General features: G+C 40.6%; 1 protein-coding gene across 1 annotated transcript in view; it reads right to left on the reverse strand.

The window, feature by feature from the left end:
* Positions 1–606: 606 nt before the first annotated feature.
* Positions 607–23033, reverse strand: part of pigk (phosphatidylinositol glycan anchor biosynthesis, class K) — a 54004-nt gene continuing 31577 nt past the window's right edge. The window contains exon 11 of the mRNA XM_022209594.2: positions 607–3557. Coding sequence (XP_022065286.2) covers positions 3441–3557 — 117 coding nt within the window. The 3' untranslated portion in view covers positions 607–3440. The remainder of the gene's footprint in view (positions 3558–23033) is intronic.

Consider the following 23033-nt stretch of genomic DNA (forward strand, 5'->3'; position numbering starts at 1 on the left):
GTCATTTTCTCGTTTTTGCCGTTTGTTCCGTTTTTGTCATTTTGTCTAATTTTTTATCATTTTTGTGTCTCATTTTTTGTCACTTTATATCTCGTTTTTGTCATTTTGTGTCTCATTTTTGTCATTTTAGGTCTCATTTTTGTCGTTTGTTCCGTTTTTGCCATTTTGTGTCCCATTTTTGTCATCTTGTCTTATTTTTGTTTTTGTGTCTTGCTTTAGTCGTTTTTGTCATTTTCTGTCTCATTTTTGTCATTTTTTTCATTTTCGGTCTCATTTTTGTCGTCTGTGTCTTGTTTTTGTCATTTTCTGTCTTATTTTTTTTCCTTATTGTGTCTCGTTCCACCCACACTGATCCACCCCCATGTTTTACTGTAGGGGCAGACACTCTGGTTTGGAGCTTCTCCAGGCTTCCTCTTAACCAATAAGTTGTCTGGAGTGGGCATCAACTGAAAACTGGTTTCATCCCTGAAGAGAACCTTAGCCCAATCCTTGTGTAATTCACCTTCAGAGGAACCAGGCATTGAAATGAATGAGAAATTGAAGAAAACAAGGATGGTCTAATCATTTTACCCATGACTGTATTATCAAAGAAAAAGAAGAGAGAAATAAATGAGGCAGTTAAACTTTATTGTGATTCAGTGTTTCATGTTTAATCAGTGCATCAGGAGATTAAATGTGTTCTCCTGCAGGAGCAATAAGGAACTGGGAGGGAAAAGGAAGAAGCAGGAATAAACGTTGCATAAATAATGTATCAGAAAAGGCAGCGGCTGACGCAGCATATGATTTCATTTCTAACTCCATCCATTTTCCAGCTGAGCCTGGAGGGAGAGCGGCAGGGCGGCCGGTGGGCGTGTCCAGAGGAGATAAATTACAGCTGCTTCCATCCATTCACCCCTACAACAATGAGCCAAATGCAGAGTGGAGGAGGAAATAAAAAAGATGGAAGCAAACACGTCCCAGCGTGGAGGAGAATCATCTGGGACGGTCGGCGGCTTACGAGGTTATCACTCACTTATCGCTGCTGCGGGACGAGATGCAGGAACAAACGGGAATAGCTGGGAAGAGCCCATTTTAAGACTAATATTTATGTCTCATTTTTGTCATTTTGTCTCTCATTTTGTCATTTTGTGTCTCATTTTGTCATTTTGTCTCATTTTGTCATTATGCGCATAGTTTTTGTCACTGTGTCTCGTTTTTGTCATTTTGTGTCTCATTTTTGTCATTTTGTCTCATTTTTGTCGTTCTGTGTCTCTTTATTGTCATTTTGTGTCTCGTTTTTGTCGTTTTGTGTCATTTTTGTTGTTTTTGTGTTTTGTTTTCGTCAATTTGGGTCTTGTTTTTAAATTTTCGAACACTTAGGAATAGCTGGGAATAGCTCATTTTGCCTCATTTTTGTGTCTCGCCTTTGTCATTTTGTGTTTCGTTTTTGCCGTTTTGTGTCTTGTTTTCGTCATTTTGTGTCTCCTTTTCTTTGGCATTTTGTGTCTCATTTTTTTCATTTTTGAATAGCTGGGAATAGCCCATTTTGTTTCTTTTTTGTTTCTTGTTTTTGCCTTTTTTTCTCATTTTCCTCATTTTCTTTCATGTTTGTCATTTTATGTCTTGTGTCTTTCTGTGTCACGTTGTGGTCATTTTGGGTCTCATTTTTGTCATTTAGTCTAATTTTTGTCATTTAGTCAAATTTTTGTCATTTAGGCTCTCATTTTTGTCATTTAGTCAAATTTTTGTCATTTAGGCTCTCATTTTTGTCATTTAGTCTAATTTTTGTCATTTTGGGTCTCATTTTTGTCATTTAGTCTAATTTTTGTCATTTAGGCTCTCATTTTTGTCATTTAGTCTAATTTTTGTCATTTTGGGTCTCATTTTTGTCATTTTCGAACAGCTGGAATAGCTGGAATTGCCGGGAATAGTTCATTTTGTCTCATTTTTGTCTCTCGTTTTTGTCATTTTGTCTTGTTTTTGTCCTTTTGTGTCTCTTTTGTCATTTTGTGTCTTGTTTTTTCATTTTTGAATAGCTGGGAATTGCCAGGAATAGCTGTCCGTCACCAGAACAGCATCAGCCGAGCACACAGCCGGGGAGCTAACGGATGCTGCCACCGGGAGAGCAATTTACTGAATGGGCCCATCAGGCCAGATGGGATTACGTGTGATTGTTATCCTTCACAAGCGTGATACGAGGGTCAGGGGTGTAATGTATACGGACAGGAGGACATTAAGCAGTCATCTCTCCACAGCACACTCTCAGCCAATCAGCCGCCCTCGTTCCACGTCCTCCCGGCTCTGACGCTATGAGGAGCACTCAAACACTGAAATATGCAGAGCGGCTCTCAAAAATAAATTAAATTCTTATCTGCAGACTCACTTCAGCGCATTTTAAACCGAATCAATGCAGCCGTGGAACGTTCGACACAGAGGGGAAATAAATAAAAAACGAACACGGAAAGCTGTTGTAAAAACGGTGTAGAAGTGTCCCATCTCATGAACAGCACACAGAGGTCTACATGTCAGAAATCGTCCCAAAGAAAAGGAATAAAGGCACCCAGAGAATGAAGGAGTTTTCAGCCAGAAAGGAGTCGCAAACTTCACCGGCCACCTTCTGGAACAAAACGACAAAGAATGGACGAACTACACAAGCAAGAAGGAATGAAGCAAAAAATAAAATAATGACAAAAATAAGGCAAAAAGCACAAGCGAGATAAAAATGAGACACAAAATGACAAAAGCGGGAAATGAAATGAGAAAAACATGAGAAAAACGACAAAAGTCAGACAAAAACAGACAAAAAACAACAAAAACAAGACAAAATACGAGAAAAATGATACAAAAATGACAAAAACGAGAAAAAAAGGCAAAAAAAGTAACACAAACGACAAAAGTCTAATAAAAAGACAAACAAAAAACATAAATATAGCAAATACTACAAAAATGAGACACAAAATGACAAAAAATGAGACAAAAAAGTTACAAAGTGACAAAAAATGGACAAACGACAACAAGGAGACAAAAAATGACAAAAACATGAAACAAAAAGACAAAAGCATGAGGCAAACGACAAAAGATAGTCAAAAAACAAGACAAAAAACAACAAGAGCAAGACAAAATATCACAAAGTGACACACAAAACAACAAAAACAAGAAACAAAATGACAAAAATGAGACAAATGACAAGTCAGACAAAAAACAAGACAAAATATTACAAAAATGAGTCACAAAACAACAAAAAGAAGAAACAAAATGAGAAAAAATGAGACAGACGACATGAAACAAAAGGAAAAAGTGGCAAAAAATTTGACAAACAAAAGATCCAAAGCGATAAAAAAAATGGACTAAACAACAAAAACTACACACGAAATGACAAAAGCAAGAAACAAAATGACAAAAACGTCAGGAAACAGAAATCTTCCCGCCCTCAGACATCCAGCGGTGGAAACGTCAGAAGATCAGAAGATGTGTCGGAGATGTTTGATGCCGTACGTCTGGAAGAACACCAGCAGGATGAGAGTCCACAGGCCCAGGATGAAGCCGTCGGGAGGATGCCAGTCCTTCTGCTTGGGTTTCTGGAGGGAGGAGGGGGAGAGCAGAGGGTGAGCGGGGTGAGATTGCAGCTTGGTAATAGTGTGTACATTTCTCCTGCTGAGGCCACCGCTGATTGTTCTGTCATTCACACAGACACACAAACACACTCTGCTGTCTCTCTGCACAAACACAAGGCGGCTGCTGCAGCTCATCGCTTCCTCCTCTGTCTGCTGTTCGTCCCGTTCGCTGCCACATCATCACTTTGCGTACGATTAGACTTTTAAATGCGCCTCGTTTTAAACATGCATCTCACAAGGAGCGCATTTATATGCTAATGCGGCGGCAATATTCCGCACAGAGATGAGATTTAACCTCTAAAAAATCTTCCCAACTCCTCCGCCGGTTGACAAAGCTACAGATGCGCTGTGAGGACGCAGTTAAGAGATCTCTGTTATCCCTCGCTGCACAAGCCGCCGTTACCCTGTCGCCAAAACCTGGAGACTCGGCAGAGAGGATGAGCGTTCAGAGCAGCAGCAGGACGGCATTCAGGGCCGCAGAGCTGCTGCACAACAAAGCAGCGGTCATCCTGCTGCAGTACCCAGCCTGCATCCACTCCTCATGAAGCTTCTAAACACCAACCCAGAGTCATCAGGAGAGCCGACCCAGACGGATCTTTGAGGTCGCTTCTGATGTTTGGTAGAAAATAATTCTGACAACTCATTAATCGGCCGATTCATTTTAAAAGCATATAATGAATAAAACTATTTACTTTTTGGTCCCTTAATGCTTCCAACAACAAATATATGAATTACAGGCAGAACATTTTACTCCTTTACTGTTTCTGTAACCCTCCTGTTGTCTTCATTTACAGGCACCAAAATATGTTTCCTTGTCTGAAAAAAAATTCAGCAAAAAATTTCCTTCAGTTTCCCCCAAATTTGGCAAGAAAATTCTTGTCAACATTTTCAAAAAATGAGTAAAAATCTTCAAAAAATCCTAAAGATATTCCAAATGTTCAAACTTTAAATTTGCAAAACCTCAGGGAAGAAAATTCCAATAATTCCTTAAAAGTTTTATTTTAAAAAAATCCCCCAGATTTGGCAAGAAAATTCTTGTCAATATTTTCAAAAATGAGTAAAAATCTTCCACAAATCCTAAAAACATCTACAGTGATTACATATATATCAGTAAGAGCATTTACTAAAAAAAAATATTGTTTCCTTGTTGGGAAAAAAATCCAAAAATTCTGCAAAAAAAATCCTCAAATTTGTCAAGAAAATTCTTGTAAATATTTTCAAAAAATTAGTAAAAATCTTCAAATTAACAAATCCTAAAAATATTCCACATTTTCAAACTTTAAATTTGCAAAACCTTCAGGAAGAAAATTCCAATAATTCCTTAAAAGTTATATTTAAAAAAAAAAATCTGCTAAATTTGGCAAGAAAATTCTTGTCAATATTTTCAAAAAATATCTAAAGTGACTACATGCATATCAGTAAAAGTTCTAATATTTTCTTTAAAAATATTCACATATAAATCAACCAAAATCCAGTGAATTTCCTGAACCATTTCTTTAACTGTCAGACATCCGTCCCATATGCCTTTAGTGTGTTTTTAGTCTGACTACCTTCTCACTGAGTTACTCCATTAATAAATGAACTGAACGTTAAGTAAAGTCTTGTTCCTATCCAGCATATGTCCCTGGCTGTCCTACAGTGGGATTTCCTCCTGGTTCTCCTCCTGTCATCTTGTGGACATCTATACAGGCTTTGTGCTTTGTGTTTTTTCTCAGTACAACTTGTGGTTGGACTGTTGAAGCCGGCAGACAGTCTCCCACCGAGTGTAAAGACACATCGAGGGCTCAGGACATCCTTTCCAAAGCCTCTTTTCACACTTTGGGCATCTTTTGGGTGCTTTCCAGCCTTAATTCAATGAGGAGTAGAGGACTGAGTGGGATGGGATCCAGGCGAGCTGCTGGATCACCCATTAGGAGTTTGTTAGAGTGGCTTTCCTCTCCTAAACAATCACTGTCATTACATCTTAACTTCCATGATCCCATCTCCACGTCTGACCGTCTTAACAGAAGAGCTCACAGCGGTCTGAGGACCAGGACCTCCTCCAGAGGAGACCGTCTCCTGTGAAGTTCAGGAAGATCTGGAACTGTCTTCTGTCCATAAGGGAGAGTTCCACGTTAGCAACCTTCAAAATTCACCTTAAACAGCTAAAAGGTAGCCAATGTGGTGACCACTGACCCTTAACTTCTTTACATACTGTCTGTAATCTCCTTATATTGTGATGTATTGTCTTTTTATCATGACTTCGTGCCCTTTTATCGTGACTTATTGTCCTTTTATTGTGACTTATTGTCCTTATATCGGGACTTATTGTCCTTTTATTGTGAAATTCTCCTTTTATCGTTACTTATTCTCCTTTTATCGTGACTTATTGTCCTTTTATGGGGACTTATTGTCTTTTTATTGTGAAATTCTCCTTTTATCGTTACTTATTGTCCTTTTATCGTGACTTATTGTCCTTTTATCGTGACTTATTGTCCTTTTATTGTGAAATTCTCTTTTTATCGTTACTTATTGTCCTTTTATCGGGACTTATTGTCCTTTTATTGTGAAATTCTCCTTTTATCGTTACTTATTCTCCTTTTATCGTGACTTATTGTCCTTTAATTGTGAAATTCTCCTTTTATCGTGACTTATTCTCCTTTTATCGTGACTTATTGTCCTTTAATTGTGAAATTCTCCTTTTATCGTGACTTATTCTCCTTTTATCGTGACTTATTGTCCTTTTATTGGGACTTATTGTCCTTTTATCAGGACTTATTGTCCTTTTATCGGGACTTATTGTCCTTTTATTGTGAAATTCTCCTTTTATCGTTACTTATTCTCCTTTTATCGTGACTTATTGTCCTTTAATTGTGAAATTCTCCTTTTATCGTGACTTATTCTCCTTTTATCGTGACTTATTGTCCTTTTATTGGGACTTATTGTCCTTTTATCAGGACTTATTGTCCTTTTATCGGGACTTATTGTCCTTTTATTGTGAAATTCTCCTTTTATCGTGACTTATTGTCCTTTTATTGTGACTTATTGTCCTTTTATCGTGACTTATCATCCTTTTATTGTGAAATTCTCCTTTTATCGTGACTTATTGTCCTTTTATTGTGACTTATTGTCCTTTTATCGTGACTTATCATCCTTTTATTGTGAAATTGTCCTTTTATCGTGACTTATTGTCCATTTACTGTGACCTCTTATCCATTTATTGTGACTTATCGTCCTTTTATTGTGACTTATCATCCTTTTATTATGACTTATCGTCCATTTATCGTGACTTATTGTCCTTTTGTTGTGACTTATTGTCCTTTTGTTGTGACTTCTTTTCCTTTTTTGTGACATTTTGCTTTTGCGGAACCAAGTTTCCGATTCATGTCACCTGTCACTATTTTAATACGAAAAGTTTCTTATTTGCCAGGAATTTACTTTGCTGTTGTTCAAAGCAGTGAAGAACTACAGCTTTGTGCAGCTGATGAATCCAGCTTAGTTTTGACTCAGTAGAAGTGCGTTTACAGACACAGACAAGCTGCCGATTTCAGTTTTATCCAGAGAACAAAAAGGAAACGTGAACGGTCTGGAACTTCCCCCAACGCGCTGCTTTGCTCTGCTCGACTGCACATTTCTGCTCCATTACTCTGTGATGAGAGCTTCATAAGTTAATGTTGACCTCACAGAGACGGAGGATGGAATTGTTGCTGCGGTCGATTGTAAAATCCTTTCTCACAGTGTTATAAACTGCAATGCAATGTTTTAGTGTGACAGCAGCAGAAATGCTGCATCCATTCCTCACTCTGGCCTTTCTCATTCCATCACTGCAAGCACAGCAACACTGACATCTGTTTAAAAAACGAGCTTTCAGAGGCTACGGTTTAATCAGATTCAAATCTAGGACAAAAACCTCTATTATCTATCCAGACTTTTACATTAAAACAAACTCTGCTGTTCAACTTTACTGGCACACGAGCAAAAAACGCCCACACCTGTCCTCTGATTCACATTATGGAAATCACTCCTGGGAAAATAAAAGAAAACGCTTCACAAAGAGCCCATCATTCACAGTAAGCAGCTGATGAGAAAACTGTTTTTTGGGCCTTTGACACGCGGCTATTTTTGTCTCGTCTGTCTGATGTCAGACAAACGAGACAAAAATCTGTCGTCTGAGATGTTTCCTGTAGTTTCTGTCAATCTATCACAAAGCTCCATTGATTCGGGAGCTAAAAACATCCTTTTATAGTCTGAGCTTCATTTTCTCTGGGTTCCTGTCAGACTCCATCTTCTGAAGACGTACTGTAATGTGGGGAAGGAGAAGGAACACGACTGGAGGAGATGCAGGTTTCTCAGAAACCCCCAACAGAACCGAGATGCTGGTGTCCATGGAAACCCTGAGTCTGTTCCTCTGTGGTTACTGCCAGGCGTTAAAACTGAATACAGCGGCCCCTTGTCTACAGAGGGGGCTATGTTCCAGAAGAAAATCCACAAAGTAGCGACCATACTTTATTATTTCTGTGTATTTTAAGGCTTTACAAACCCTCCCCACACACTGCAGAACAACACTGTGCAGCGATCAGACGTTGATGTGAAATGGAGGCCAGATGCAGATGCAGATGCTACGGCTCTCAGCCAATCAGAGCCCAGCACTAGACACCACGCATTTTAAATCTTCTTTTAACCCTCCTGTTGTCCTCATTTAAGGGCACCAAAAAATATTGTTTCTTTGTCTGAAAAAAATCCCAAAATTCAGAAAAAAATTAAAAAATCCTCAAATATCTGAAAATTTGCAAAAAAAACCTTCAGGAAGAAAATTCCAGTAATTCTTTAAAATTTTCTCCCAAAGTTTTTATTTAAAAATTCCAACAAATTTGGCAATAAAATTCTTCTAAATATTTTCAAAAAATGAGTAAAAATCTTCCAAAAAAAATCCTATAAACATCTAAAGTGATTACATATATATCAGTAAAATTTCTAATATTTTCTTGAGGAACATTCACAAAAAAATCAACCAAAATCCAGGATTTTGGTTGATTTTTATGTGAATGTTCTTAAACATTTTTAACATTTCTTTTTTTCCAAAAAAAAAAAAATTCAAAACTTTCCCAAAAATGTTAAAAATGTGGACATCAGAAGTTTCACTGTGAAAATATACATTTTTTCCACATTTTCAAACTTTAAACCGGGTCAATTTTCATCTGCAGGACGACACGAGGGTTAATATGTTTATTTATATTGTTTTCATTTTTTTAGGCTAGAAAATGCTTATTTTACCACAAAAATTATTAATGTCGCAAAGTCAGAGCTGGTCGCTATGACTGGACCATGGTGCTGCAATGCATCATGGGAGTTCAAATGTCATTATTGTGGTTTGTGTTAGTGTTCCAGTGTTACTCGTGTTTGTGTTTCTTTAGTCAGACTCGTTAGTTTGGTTTAGCGTTATGCTGTCAGGACCATCAGTGTGAAGCGTGTTTAATCACTTCCTGCCACATTTTATACGATGCTGCTCTCTGTGTGTCAAAATAAAAGCATCTGCCTGTTGCAGAGAGCGTAAAAGGCAGATATCCTTTTTAACTCAGCTCGACATGATAACACACATCTAAAAATACTTACATAAACCAAAATGAAATTCAAAAATCTGCGATAGAGTGAGACCGTGAAGTGTGGACCGTGATGTGGCGAGGGACGACCGTAAGAGCAGAATGCTGCAGCTAACACCATGTAAAAGCTGCTGTAGATCAGCCCTTGACCACCCGGAGCTCCGGCCTGTCGTGGGCTGCAGATCCTCGCCGTCTCTGTTTTAGCATTCTGGACGGCCGTGGAGCTCTATTGATTCGACTTGATTGAGCTGTTAAATAAATTTGGAGTCAGACGTAATCCAATTTTACCGCTGTCCTCGGCCTTTCTACGTTAGAAATTGGCAGCGCCGTCACGTAACGCGGAGCTCGGACTGAAGCGACAGCCTTGAGAAGACGAGGCGGCGTGCACGGAGTGACGAGCGCTCAGCCGCACACGGACATTTCCTGAAATTAACTTCTCGCCTCACTTAGCAGGAGCTGTTGAACTAATAAGAAATTACAACAGTTTTCACCAGGCAGACAATTAATATTCATCATTCTGGGAAGCATGTAATCGGGGCCGTTCTAAATGTTATTTCATGAACAGGATCAGGTGTGATTCTTTTAATGCTCTGTTATTCAGCGGATCATCTGTTAGAAAGCTTCGAGCATCACAGCCGTCCTGTTGGAGACGGAGCTGCTGTTTCTGACTCTCTGGCAGAACAACAGAGTCTTTGTTTTGACGCCGATATTGCAACGTAAGAGGTGTTGAAATGTTTGAGACTTTAGCTGCCAGAGACAGATTTTCCTGGCATTTGGTGCTTAGTGGGTGGTAATTTCAGACACACAGCACTCCGTCAGCGTCTCATTTCTGTATACTCACACAGATCCAGCAGGGTATACCTCTCCACATACGCCTGTTCAGCGTTTCTCGCTCTTATATAAAAGGAAAATCAGCAAAATATGAGACGCCTGTTAGGGCGTAATTGCCAGACAATTGAACACTTTAAAAGCGTAAATGCGACCAGTAAGTCATGAAGATTAGATAAAGTGCTATTCTATCTGCTTTATCCCGTATAGCTGCTGGAGAATGGGGAGTTTAGAGATAATAGGGTATCAAAAGCTGTTTTCATTATGTTTTATTGCTGCTACGGAGCAGAAACACTCTAAAATTAGTAAGCAGGTCGCCCAAACGTTGTGTTCCCGTACAATTAAACAGCAGGTTTAGAAGCGATTCGTGGATTTTCTCACTGAAATGTGAAACTGACGGAGCAGCAAAGAAGCCACAGAGCTTAAAGGTAGAAGAACATCAGGACTTTCTCCAAGAAGACTGGAGTCTGCATGCCATGGATCAGCATCATTCTGAGACTTCATTTCGTTCTCTGTCACCATTTTGGTGCCAAAACTATGTACACCGCAAAAACTCAAACTCTTACCAAGTCTGTTTGTCTTATTTTTAGTAAAAATGTCTCATCCCACTTGATTTAAGATAAATTCACTTCACAAATGACATTTCAGCAGCTGGAGGGACTTGCTTTAAGACAATGCATCTTAAATATCTCGTTAAACAATCTTGAAATTATCTTGTTTTAACCCTTGTGTTGTCCTGAAAATGTGAAAAAAAAAAAATTTCAAAGTAAAACTTCTGCTGTCCACATTTTCAAAATTTTGGGGAAATTTTTGAATATTTTTTGGTGGAAAGAAAGAAATATTTTTTTAAAAATGTTTCTTTAAGAACATTCAGATAAAAATCAACCAAAATCCAGCGATATTCGCTGGATTTTGGTTGACTTTTATGCGATTGTTCTTAAGAAACATTTTTAATATTTCTTTTTTTCCACCAAAAACTGTTAAAAATGTGGAGATCAGAAGTTTCACTTTGAAAATGTATTTTACATTTTTTTTCGCTGCTTCATTCTCCTGCTGTATCCGACTGTTTGCTCAGAGACCTCCTGATAAACTTTCTCTGGATTCTTTGGTCGCCACCAAAGACAGGAAACTCTTCATTCGTCCACGGTACACGTCTGGTGTGTCATCACTTCCTGTCCAATCAGTGGCCTGCATTCGGTAGACGCCACATTATCGGCTCCAATCAGCTCGCTTTGAACCCCGGCCCAGTAGGAGCTAAAATAGTAGCCGGTACCAGGAACTACGTCCTGATGGAAAACCTCACAAACCGAGTAGAGTCGAACCCACTAGGTGTTAGTGGAAAAGCGCCTTTAGTTAGGATGGTTTGGGCCCGTCTGTTCTATAAAGGGAAGGGTCACCTCTAATCAACATAAGGTGGGATTTATCCTATGATGAACATTTCTGTCTCTTCTAGGATGCCACTGCATCCATCTGAATGGTTTGATTAAAACTCTGATCATGTGTATGGCCTTCACTCACCACATCTCCAGTTAACAGCTATTCAGCGTCCTCAGCCACTAAATGAGGGAATATCTCTGGAAGAATGGATGTTTTTTCCTCCAATAGAGTTCAGAAAATCAATGGCAAGCAGCACTGAGACTGCTCTGGGTTATACTAGGACACTTTACATGGCTTTTTAAATAGTTTGTCTCCTGTGTTTAACTGTCTTGATACGAAAAAAAGCTTTATTGATCAAGAAAATTACACTTTTAAAATGGTTTTTCCTTTAGCTGGAGACAGCGAGCTAAATATAGAGTAAACCTCGGTAGCTCCGATACTGGCTGAATCCTAATTTAAACTAGAAACTCTCTGTTCAGAGTCAAAACAGGACAAATATATTCACTATCCTGAATGAAAAAGGAGAGCTGGAGCACACTGCCTTTTATTGTGGGAACAGATTTTAGTTCTGTGTTTATATATTCAGTGAAACCAGCTGTCTCTGATGAACACTGATTTTGGTGCCACACCTCCAACACCATGTCACAAACACAGGAAACAGACATCTTCTGCACTTTGAGAATAAACTTGAACTATCTGAACTGAATGAGTCCTGAGAAAACGTGATTTAACGCTAAAGGGCATCAGAGGGCTGCAGAAATGAAGTTTTACAGTAACTTCACCTGCACTATAACCTACCTCTATCAGATGTATTTCATAGCTCATTTATAGATTTACTCTTTTTAAGGTTCTATAATTTCCCAGAGGTTTAATGCTTTGCTGCACGTTCTTGAAAATTCTTCTCTGTTGTAAAGTTCAACAAATAGCAAAGGACAAAGTATCAAAACAGTAAAATGTTCTGCCTGTAATTCATATCTTTGTTGATGTAAGCGTGAAGAGACCAAAAAAAGAAGTTATTTTATTCATTATGTATTTTTTTAAATTAATCAGCCAATTTCTTTTTTTGTCAAATATCGGAATCGGCTTCAAAAGGTTCATATCGGTCAGGTCCCAGCTGTAATCAACTAAAGCAATCTCGCATGATCGTACCGCTGCCCATTTCAGAGCACACAGATTCAGTCCAAAACACATTTCAGAGTGCTGTGTTTTCCCGTTCTCGTATCACTGCAGGCATCAGATCGGTGTTACATAACTAAATGTGAGTTTTCAGCTGCAGAAGTGGCGACAAAGTGGCCGGTCAGGAGACGAGGAGAGGAGCTGAGGGTTAAACACCTGGAGGACGGAGCAGATCGCTGCCGGGGGACGATCATCGGCTCTGACTGGGACAGTGTGGCCATCAGGGGCAGCGGTGGCAGAGGTGTGCGCGACTGTGGCTCTTTATGGGCGTGCACGTACATGTGTGTGTGTGTGTGTGTGTGTGTGTGTGTGTGTGTGTGTGTGTGTGTGTGTGTGTGTGTGTGTGTGTGTGTGTGTGTGTGTTGAAGAGGCAGCCTCTCGGGTAAAGACGAGCAGAAAGTGATGGATGGACTGTGACAAGTCGCCACGTCAGCACAGCCGGCAGAGAGAGGAGCATATGTCAAGAGAGAAGCCAAGGCGGAGGGATGCTAGAAGGAAAATAGGTGACATTAAGTCAGAGGAAAGAGGAAGATTCTGATGGTTTTCCACCAGAGGATTGAGCAAACTACGAGACAACACTTTTCTTAATGTAAGCATGGTTTTGATAATGACACCCTCAATAATGAAGAACTGGATCCAATGTGTGCACTGAGAGGAACGTTTTATAGCCGGGGAGCCAAATTTATTTTAGTTCAGGGATCTGAAGTGGGCCAGACCAGTAAAATCACAGCATAACAACCTATAATAAATAAATAACCACAAGTCCCAATGGTTACCCTTTGTTTCAGTGCAAAATAGTACAATCTGAAAATCTATTTTTACAAAACATTATGAACAACCTGAAGTCTCTACAGAAAGATGCTCAATTTCAGCAACATTCAGCCTCCAGATCACAGAGTGTCTACAGAGGAACACAACATTCACACATAGGGTTTCACTTTATGATCAAAACAACTTGTCAAGATCTAGAAATTGTTTAAAATTTACAGCTTTACATATTCACAATTTGCAGTTAATGTCTTCTCTGTAATTTTTACACTTTACAAAGCCGTCCCATGGGCTGGATTTGACTGTCTGGCGGGCAGCTTTTGTCCCGCGGGCCGTATGTTTGACATTTTCTAATTGACAGACAGAGGCAGTGTTGTTATTACCTTCATTTTTGGACCCGCTGGTTATGTTAAAAGGACTTATTTACATGGATTTATGTTGTTTAATTCTGTTTTTGTTGAATTTTTCACTTTGTTTATTTAATGTGTATCAAGAGCAGGAGTAAAGAAGTCAAGTTTGCTTCGACACAATTCATTTTTCAAGCATGAGTTTATCTATTTGGTAGAGCTGGACCCGAATATCCAAATATTCGTTTGCAACGGCGGTATCCGGATATTAATTTTGGTAGCCCTACTATTTAGACAACTGCAGTTTTAACATCACCATTATCTTTGCCATCAGAAGAGTCCAATTTACGCTTGGGAGCCATAATGGAGGGCAAAAAGTTAGTGAATGTAGCACAATCCAAGGTGGAGCACAACCAGAGAATGGAAACAAAGCCGTGTTATAGCGCCGCGTGACAACGTATTCATCCGCTCGACTCGTCAACTAGTTCTACGTAACCAGTTTAGACCTAACGATGAAACGCCGCAGGTCGATGGCGTTGTAAACCGAGGACTTCCTGTACTTTGGCAGCACAACAAACAGCAAACTACTGGTTTAATTAAATATGATGGAAATAAATTAAATTCTTGTTTCTTTTTACAAATGCACTGTTCTTAAAAATTGCAAATGATGAATGGTTATTCAGTGAGACAAAAAGAAATGTTTGTCACGAAAAAGTGCATCAATATATGTTAAAGATGCATTAACGATCGTTTTATAATCGAATTGTAGCTCCTGAATCGTGGCCGAATCATGAGCTGCCCAAAGATTCCCACCTGTACACGACAGTAAACCACCCGTCTAACGCTGTGTAGATTCTTCCAGCTCTGAGGCAAAGCTCTGGACTCCACAGACCTCTGGAAGTGTGGTGTGGTTTCAGGCAGCAGGACATCAGCAGCATATCCTTTAAGTCCACGGATCAAAGTTCTTCTTCCAGCTCATCCCACAGACACTCAGCCAGACCGAGATCAGGGGAATTTGGAGTCCATGCCATCATCTAAGCCTCTAGAATCCACGAGTTATTAATGCGTACATACAGTATAAGAGTAAACAGGTTAGAAACTGGTGACTACTGACATATTCACACTTATTCCAGACTGTCTGGAACTGGACAAACACTAGCAAATGTGACATTCAGATCAAAGTGGACCAAATGTACACATACCATGTAAGAAATGAGAGGAAAAAGCTCAGAAGCAATTCATCATTGAGTCCCAGAGGAGCCGATGTTTGTAGAGTTTAAATCCAGTCAGCCTCATGCTGTTCCAGTGATTTATCACGTTCCCTGCCTCCGAATGAAGATCTAGCGCCCAAATGTGTTTTTCCAAGTTAGACAGTTTGCAGGAGTCTTTAGGACCCGAGGTTTTCCAGCAGAACCATTTGTCATGTTCCCCAAACCGTTCCTGAACCCTGTTTGCAGCTGAAGCAGGCCGCTGTGTGGCAGGGAGGACTGCATCCAGGGAGGACTGCATCCATGGAGGGCTGCATCCATGGAGGGCTGCATCCATGGAGGGCTGCATCCATGAAGGGCTGCATCCATGAAGGGCTGCATCCATGGAGGGCTGCATCCATGGAGGGCTGCATCCATGGAGGGCTGCATCCATGGCAGGCTGCATCCATGAAGGACTGCATCCATGGCAGGCTGCATCCATGGAGGGCTGCATCCATGGAGGGCTGCATCCATGGAGGGCTGCATCCATGGAGGGCTGCATCCATGGAGGGCTGCATCCATGGCAGGCTGCATCCATGAAGGACTGCATCCATGGCGGGCTGCATCCATGGAGGGCTGCATCCATGGCGGGCTGCATCCATGGCGGGCTGCATCCATGGAGGGCTGCATCCATGGAGGGCTGCATCCATGGAGGGCTGCATCCATGGAGGGCTGCATCCATGGCGGGCTGCATCCATGAAGGACTGCATCCATGGCGGGCTGCATCCATGGAGGGCTGCATCCATGGCGGGCTGCATCCATGGCAGGCTGCATCCATGGAGGGCTGCATCCATGGAGGGCTGCATCCATGGAGGGCTGCATCCATGGAGGGCTGCATCCATGAAGGGCTGCATCCATGAAGGACTGCATCCATTTCAGGCTGCATCCATTTCAGACTGCATCCATGGCGGGCTGCATCCATGGCAGGCTGCATCCATGGAGGGCTGCATCCATGGAGGGCTGCATCCATGAAGGACTGCATCCATGAAGGACTGCATCCATGAAGGACTGCATCCATTTCAGACTGCATCCATGAAGGACTGCATCCATGGAGGGCTGCATCCATGGAGGGCTGCATCCATGGAGGGCTGCATCCATGGAGGGCTGCATCCATGAAGGACTGCATCCATGGCAGGCTGCATCCATGGCAGGCTGCATCCATGGAGGGCTGCATCCATGGAGGGCTGCATCCATGAAGGGCTGCATCCATGGAGGGCTGCATCCATGGAGGGCTGCATCCATGAAGGACTGCATCCATGAAGGACTGCATCCATGAAGGACTGCATCCATGAAGGACTGCATCCATGGAGGGCTGCATCCATGGAGGACTGCATCCATGGCAGGCTGCATCCATGGCAGGCTGCATCCATGGAGGGCTGCATCCATGAAGGGCTGCATCCATGGAGGGCTGCATCCATGGAGGGCTGCATCCATGAAGGACTGCATCCATGAAGGGCTGCATCCATGAAGGACTGCATCCATGAAGGGCTGCATCCATGAAGGACTGCATCCATGAAGGACTGCATCCATGGAGGACTGAATCTATGGAGGACTGAATCAATGAAGGACTGTTTGTGATTTTAGAGGCCGAGGAACTTTTTGTAAATCAGTTTCATTGATCAGACATGAACGCATCAAACGGTTCAAAAACACACCATCTAACTTCCAAAAAAACAAAAAAACATGTGGGTGATTCTAGAACTGGAGGACATTTTACATCTTATTCCAAATAATCTATGCAGAAAATGCAGTAGTTCTGTAAATAGTCTTATCCTGAGACCAAACTAAAAAAAACTAGGAGAAAAGAATGTTTGAAAATATTTTTAAAATGTCAAATAAGTCTGTAGTTCCCCCTAAAATGCCATTTTTCTTTTGTACCAACTGGGGCTGGGCGATATGGCCAAAACATAAAATCTCGATTGTTTTAGTCATCTTGGATGATTACGATTTTAATCGATCTTTGTTGTTTCTTTGCGGTCTGTTTGCTATGGCTAGTGCTAGCCATGCCGCACTCCCGTAGCTGCAGCACTCTTCCCATTCTTTAGGATGCCTCTGTCCGAGGTGCTGAAAGAGGTTAGTTGTGCTGCTACTCTTCGTTTTCACAGTACTTTTGCAAACCTTGCACATGACTGTAGTTTGCTCTGTGTCAGTCTTGTCAAAGCCGAACCACTTCCAATATAATCGATGTAACATGAGGCCCTTTTCTCGCGACCAACTCTTCGTCTGCTGTTCTGTCCGCCATGACGGCAGTGTGAGTGTTTTGGGGGAAGGAGATGAGAGGCGGAAGCAAACGCCAGTGCACAAGTCGTGAAAGGCAGAAGAAGAATCTGTATTGTTATATATTTAAGCTCACCTCGATTTTACATTTTAGCAAATTTTCAAATCGTCAGGTTTTAAAAAGGCGAATTAATCGAATTAATTCTGGCCACCTTCTTCCATGTCCAGTTCTAACAGTCATGAGATCATTGTAGATACTTTAAGTGGTGGAGAGGAGCCACCAGAGCCATCCTCTTCATCCTTCATAGCTCTTCAGTGAGACTGGACCTCACAGGAATCAGTGACGACCTGATCCACGACCCTGTTACTGGTTTACTGGTTGTCCGTCCTTTTACTGGGGACCATCAGGAACACCTCATCAGATCACTGACCCAGTTATCCAGCCATCACCATCCGGTCCCTTCCATAGTGGTTCAGATCCTGATCCTGGACATTTTCAGCATCAATAACTGACAGTTCACTGAGATCTTGTTATTCACCTGTTGGTGGTTTTAATGTTGTGGCTGATCAGTGTATGAGCCTATCAGAGAAAACAGGAGCACTTCTTAAGCAGTAAACATTTAGCTGTCTGTCTGAAAGAGTCAGAAATTTACGCGGATCATTTGGGAATACTACGTCATGTTTGATCCCCATTGATCATAAAGCAAACCGCCCTAAAACATAACCCTGTGAGTGGATTATTTCACCGTTTCCTCTCAAATGCTGCCTCTTTCCTGCCATTAGACATTTCTGCACTGACATTTCTTGTTAATTTTGAGTTGACATATACACAAATACCACTACTTAATTAATCCAGAACTCCTTTAGCTCAAAGCAAACTTCCAAAGAGCCCAAACACTTCTGCAGTAACTCTAATTTCGCTGATATTACAGCCTGCCCTTTCAATAGATCTTGTCTACAGCGTAAAGCATTACGAAACGTTCCCACGACACGTTTTCGTTGTCCAAGGACCAAGATCAATTTGCTTGTTTTGTCCAAGTCCCACAGAAATTCACTTTACATTCCTACGCGAGAGAGATAAGCCGCAAATCCTCAACGCAAACTGGAGACGCTGGAACCAACAGATGTGTGATAACAGATTAGTCACTGAAGTAGTTTATCTAAAATTATTAATTTTCCGCGAGTCAACTAATTGCTTAAATGACAAACTGATAGAGCCCTCAAAGCGAGACATTTCTGCTCAGAGTTTTTACATCCCACAGGAATAAAAAAAAACCACAACAAAAAGGAAAGACGGTTATGAAGGAGGACAAAAACATTCACCTGGAAGGACACGGACCTCCAGAACCACCACCGTGTTGCGTATTCAATCCACAAGTAAAATCAATTAACGACCACCCATCTGATCGATCGGAGCTAATTAACATGAGCATGCAGGATGCTAATGGTTGTTCGGGGAGGCTGTGAAATGCCCGGCAACACACCTGCACTCCAAGGTCAAAACTGCAGCTAAATTTCTGTTGTTTGAGCCGAGCCGGGTGAAGGAACAGAAGCAGCGAAGCGACATGTCAGCGCTGAGACGGTCAAAGCAGCGGCCGCATCATCCTGTCATAAAGCGCGCTTTGCTTTTTCTAGAGGACATTATTCATAATTACTGAGCATCAAAGTGAATTCCAACTGAAAAATGATGAAACAGAAACTGCCGGCGTGGGCTCGGCCTGTGATCCGCTCAATCCCGACATCCACTCCTCAGAAAGCGTCGCTGCCGCAGCCTGAATGAGGGCAGGGGGATTTGGCCGGGGACGGGAGGGAGGTGAAGCATTAATTTGCACCGTTTCCATTTTCAATTCTCTGGAGCCGTATGGGGTGGCGTCAAGCTGGCAAAAGAACAAATAACAATTTGACGCCAGGGACCAGGACTCTGAGCAGCGAGGGAGGAAGAAAAGCACAGAAAATAAAAGAGAGAGAGAGCATCTTGTAGTCATTTCCAGAATGGTACATATTGTGATTAGGTCCTGGCAATGTGATGGGATGTGTTGGAAGGAGAAGGTGGCGGGACGAGGGGACTCACCCTGTCACTGCTGCCAACGGTGACAGGACATTAATCAACTCCACGTCTGTCCACAGCCGCCATGCATCTCCGTCTATACGTCCTCCGTCAATCACTCTGATGACTTCTCTACGTACAAGCCTCTTCCTGGTCTACTAGCAAATGGAAAAACGGCTTTTTTCAGAAGATAAACTCAGTATGAAGGTTTGTTTTTGTTGACTGGAATCCGCCACAGACCACTCGAAAACATTTTAGGCATCAAATCTCATGAGATTCAATCTCATCTAATTCCTCAGATGAGTGAGTCTGATCAGCAGCAGCACAGATCGCCGCCACGGCAACACGGAGACAGAAACAGACATCTGAGATGGCGCCGCAGACGATACAACGACCAATCAGACAGAGGACAGCTGCCAATCGGCCTGATGGACGTCAGTCAATCTGCTGCAGTCCAGATGAGCTATGAAGGGGAGGAAAGCCATGACTCAGTCTGTCAGGACTCCCATCTCCAACCCAGCAGGAGAGCCAGCCCATAATCCAAGTCTCTGCCAGGGGTGGACGGGCTGACGACGAGTCGCTGCATTTAACCCTCCTGTTGTCCTCATTTATAGGTACCAAAAAATATTGTTTCCTTGACTGAAAAAATACAGAAATTCTGCAGAAAATTCCCCAAATTTATGAGAATTTGCAAAATCTTCAGGAAAAAAATTCCAGGAATTCCTTAAAAGTTTCCCTTGAAAGTTTTATTTAAAGAAATACCAAAATTTGCCGAGAAAATTCTTGTAAATATTTTCAAAAAAAAATTAGCAAAAATCTTCCAAAAAAATCCTAAAAATACTCCACATTTTCAAACTTTAAATTTGCAAAACATTCAGGAATAAAATTCCAACAATTCCTTCAAAGTTTCCCTTGAAAGTTTTATTAAATAAAAAATAGCCCAAATTTGGCAAGAAAAATCTGGTAAATATTTTCAAAAAATGAATAAAAATCTTCCCAAAAAATCCTAAAAATATTCCACATTTTCAAACTTTAAATTTGCAAAACCTTCAGGAAAAAAATTCCAGTAATTCCTTAAAAGTTTCCTTTGAAAGGTTTATTCAAAAAAAAAAAACACCTCAAATTTGGCGAAAAAATTCTGGTAAATATTTTCAAAAAATGAGTAAAAATCTTCCAAAAAATCTTAAAATTTCTAAAAATATCTTAAGTGATTACATATATATCAGTAAAACTTCTAAAATTGTCTCTAAGAACATTCACATAAAAAAAAATCAATCAAAATCAGCGAATTTTTTTTTGTGAATGTTAAGAAGCATTTTTAACATTTCTTTTTTTCCACCCAAAAAATGCTCAAGGATTTCCCAAAAATGTTGAAAATGTGGACATTAGAAGTTTCACTGTGAACATACATTTTTTCCTCGATTTTCAAACTTTTTTTTAAAATTTTGACCCGCAGGACGACACGAGGGTTGAAAGGAATTTGCACAGGTATGAAAGATGATCTAACGCTTTGTGCAGTCAGTTCAAATCTCCAGATTTTGCTCATGTTTGTTCTTACAGCCTCTGTATTAAATTAACATTTTCCACATCAGACTCTGAAGGCTGCTTGAAGACTCTTTCTTGAAAACTTTTTGAAGACTCCAACTTTTGATCCAGAATTGATTTTTGACGATGTGTGTGACAAAGCTGCCTGACCATCGCTGGCCCTCAGCAGGCAGACTGAGTCACAATAACGCACTATGAAGGGGAGGAAAGCCATGACTCAGTCTGTCAGGACTCCCATCTCCAACCCAGCAGGAGGGCCAGCCCATAATCCAAGTCTCTGCCAGGGGTCGCCAGGCTGACGACATGTGGCTGCATTTAAAGGAACGGAGGCTGAGCAGAAAGACAACAAAGACGAAAGAAAAAGCTTGCAGAGAGACAAAACAGACAAACGAGCCAAGACATGAAGCCAAGTAGCCTCAGCAGCGCCTCCACAGTGTGCGAGCGACTGCGCACGTTGTCGATGGCGTGATCGCAATTTTCAGAAGCAAACACAGCTCACAGGGAACTCTTCTGTGAGCAGCAGGCAGCAGATCAGAAGCTGGTCAGTGTTTACCATGCTTCTGAGGCTAATTTTCCAGAGAGCCGCTGGGTGTGGAGACCCCTCCTGTTTCCCATCACCACCCTCAATAAGTCGACAGGCCTCTGGTCAGCTTCAGCTCTTCAGACCGGCTGACCGGGACTCTTTTGTTCACACTAAAGTCGATGCCAGCCGGCGATGTTTTCAGCAGCAGGACCAAAGATTGTTTTTTTTTTTTTAAATCAGCTGGATCTGACCTCTGATATCAACACCAATAAGCCGTGTGTGTCTGCATCGTAGAGAAAAACATCAGATCAAACTGAAGTCTGAGCCAGCAGCATTTTAAACAAATCCACTGTCGACAAATGACTGTTTTTAGCCCTCCTGTTGTCCTCACGTACGGGCACCAATAAATGTTTCTTTGCCTGAAAAAAAAAACAAAAATTCAGCAAAAAAATTCCCTACATTTCTAAAAATTTGCAAAACCTTCAGGAAAAAAAATTCCAGTAATTCTTTAAAAGTTTCCCTTAAAAGTTTTATTTTTAAAAAATACCAAAATTTGGCAAGAAAATTCTTGTAAATATTTCTTTTGAAAAATGAGCAAAAATTTTCAAAAAAAATCCTAAAAATATTCCACATTTTTAAACTTTAAATTTGCAAAACCTTCAGAAAGAAAATTTCAATAATTCCTTCAAAGTTTCCCTTAAAAGGTTTATTTTTTTTAAAAATACTCCAAATTTGGCAAGAAAATTCTTGTCAATATTTCTTTTGAAAAATGAGCAAAAATTTTCAAAAAAAAAATCCTAAAAATATTCCACATTTTTAAACTTTAAATTTGCAAAACCTTCAGAAAGAAAATTTCAATAATTCCTAAAAAGTTTCCCTTGAAAGTTTTATTTTTAAAAAAATACTCCAAATTTGGCAAGAAAATTCTTAATATTTTCAAAAAATGATTAAAAATCTTCCAAAAAAAATCCTAAAAATATCTAAAGTGATTACATAAATATCAGTAAAACTTCTAATATTTTCTTTAAGAACATTCACAAAAAATCAACCAAAATCCAGCAAATTTTGCTGGATTTTGGTTGATTTTTTTGTGAGTGTTCTCAAGAAACATTATTAACATTTTTATTTTTCACCAAAAAATTCAAAGATTTCCCAAAAACGTTGAAAATGTGGACATCAGAAGTTTCAATGTGACAATATATATTTTTCCACATTTTCAAACTTTGAAATGGGTCAACTTTGACCCACAGGACCACACGAGGGTTAATTTGATGCCTCTGGGTTTGCTTAGTGATTAAAATGAGCAGAGGTGTTTCTACCTGTGGGGGTGGAGGTGGTGACTGCTGTTCATGGCTGCTTTGATCCTCCGTTCAGGCGTTAAAATCATAAAACCAGAGCCGACACTTGGCTTTTAGTTGAACAGCTGAAATGACTTGATGCATATTTAAGCAGCGAAAGTGGGAAAAACAACTCCTCAGCTGTCACATTCAGCAAAAAAAATAATGATATTAAAGTCTGCCTTTGTTTTAATTTGAAGTCCTAATCCCTCAGAGACACCGGAAGATGACGTCCCATTAAGTTTAGACATCACTGCACGGGAGACGGAGCTCTGGATGCTCATTAAAATGACAACCTGGCTCCAGTTCAGCTTTGAATACGCTCAAAAATCTGGAGCAGAGCGCCGCTAATGTAGCCTCAGCTCTGGAGTCCAAAACGGGCGTTCTTTTTTCAATAATTTATTTCCAGTATTTAAATTTTTTTTAAAGTAAATAGGCTCTACATAGTC

The sequence above is a fragment of the Acanthochromis polyacanthus genome, chromosome 9 (assembly GCF_021347895.1).
Source record: "Acanthochromis polyacanthus isolate Apoly-LR-REF ecotype Palm Island chromosome 9, KAUST_Apoly_ChrSc, whole genome shotgun sequence".
In the NCBI taxonomy this organism is placed as follows: Eukaryota; Metazoa; Chordata; class Actinopteri; family Pomacentridae; genus Acanthochromis; species Acanthochromis polyacanthus.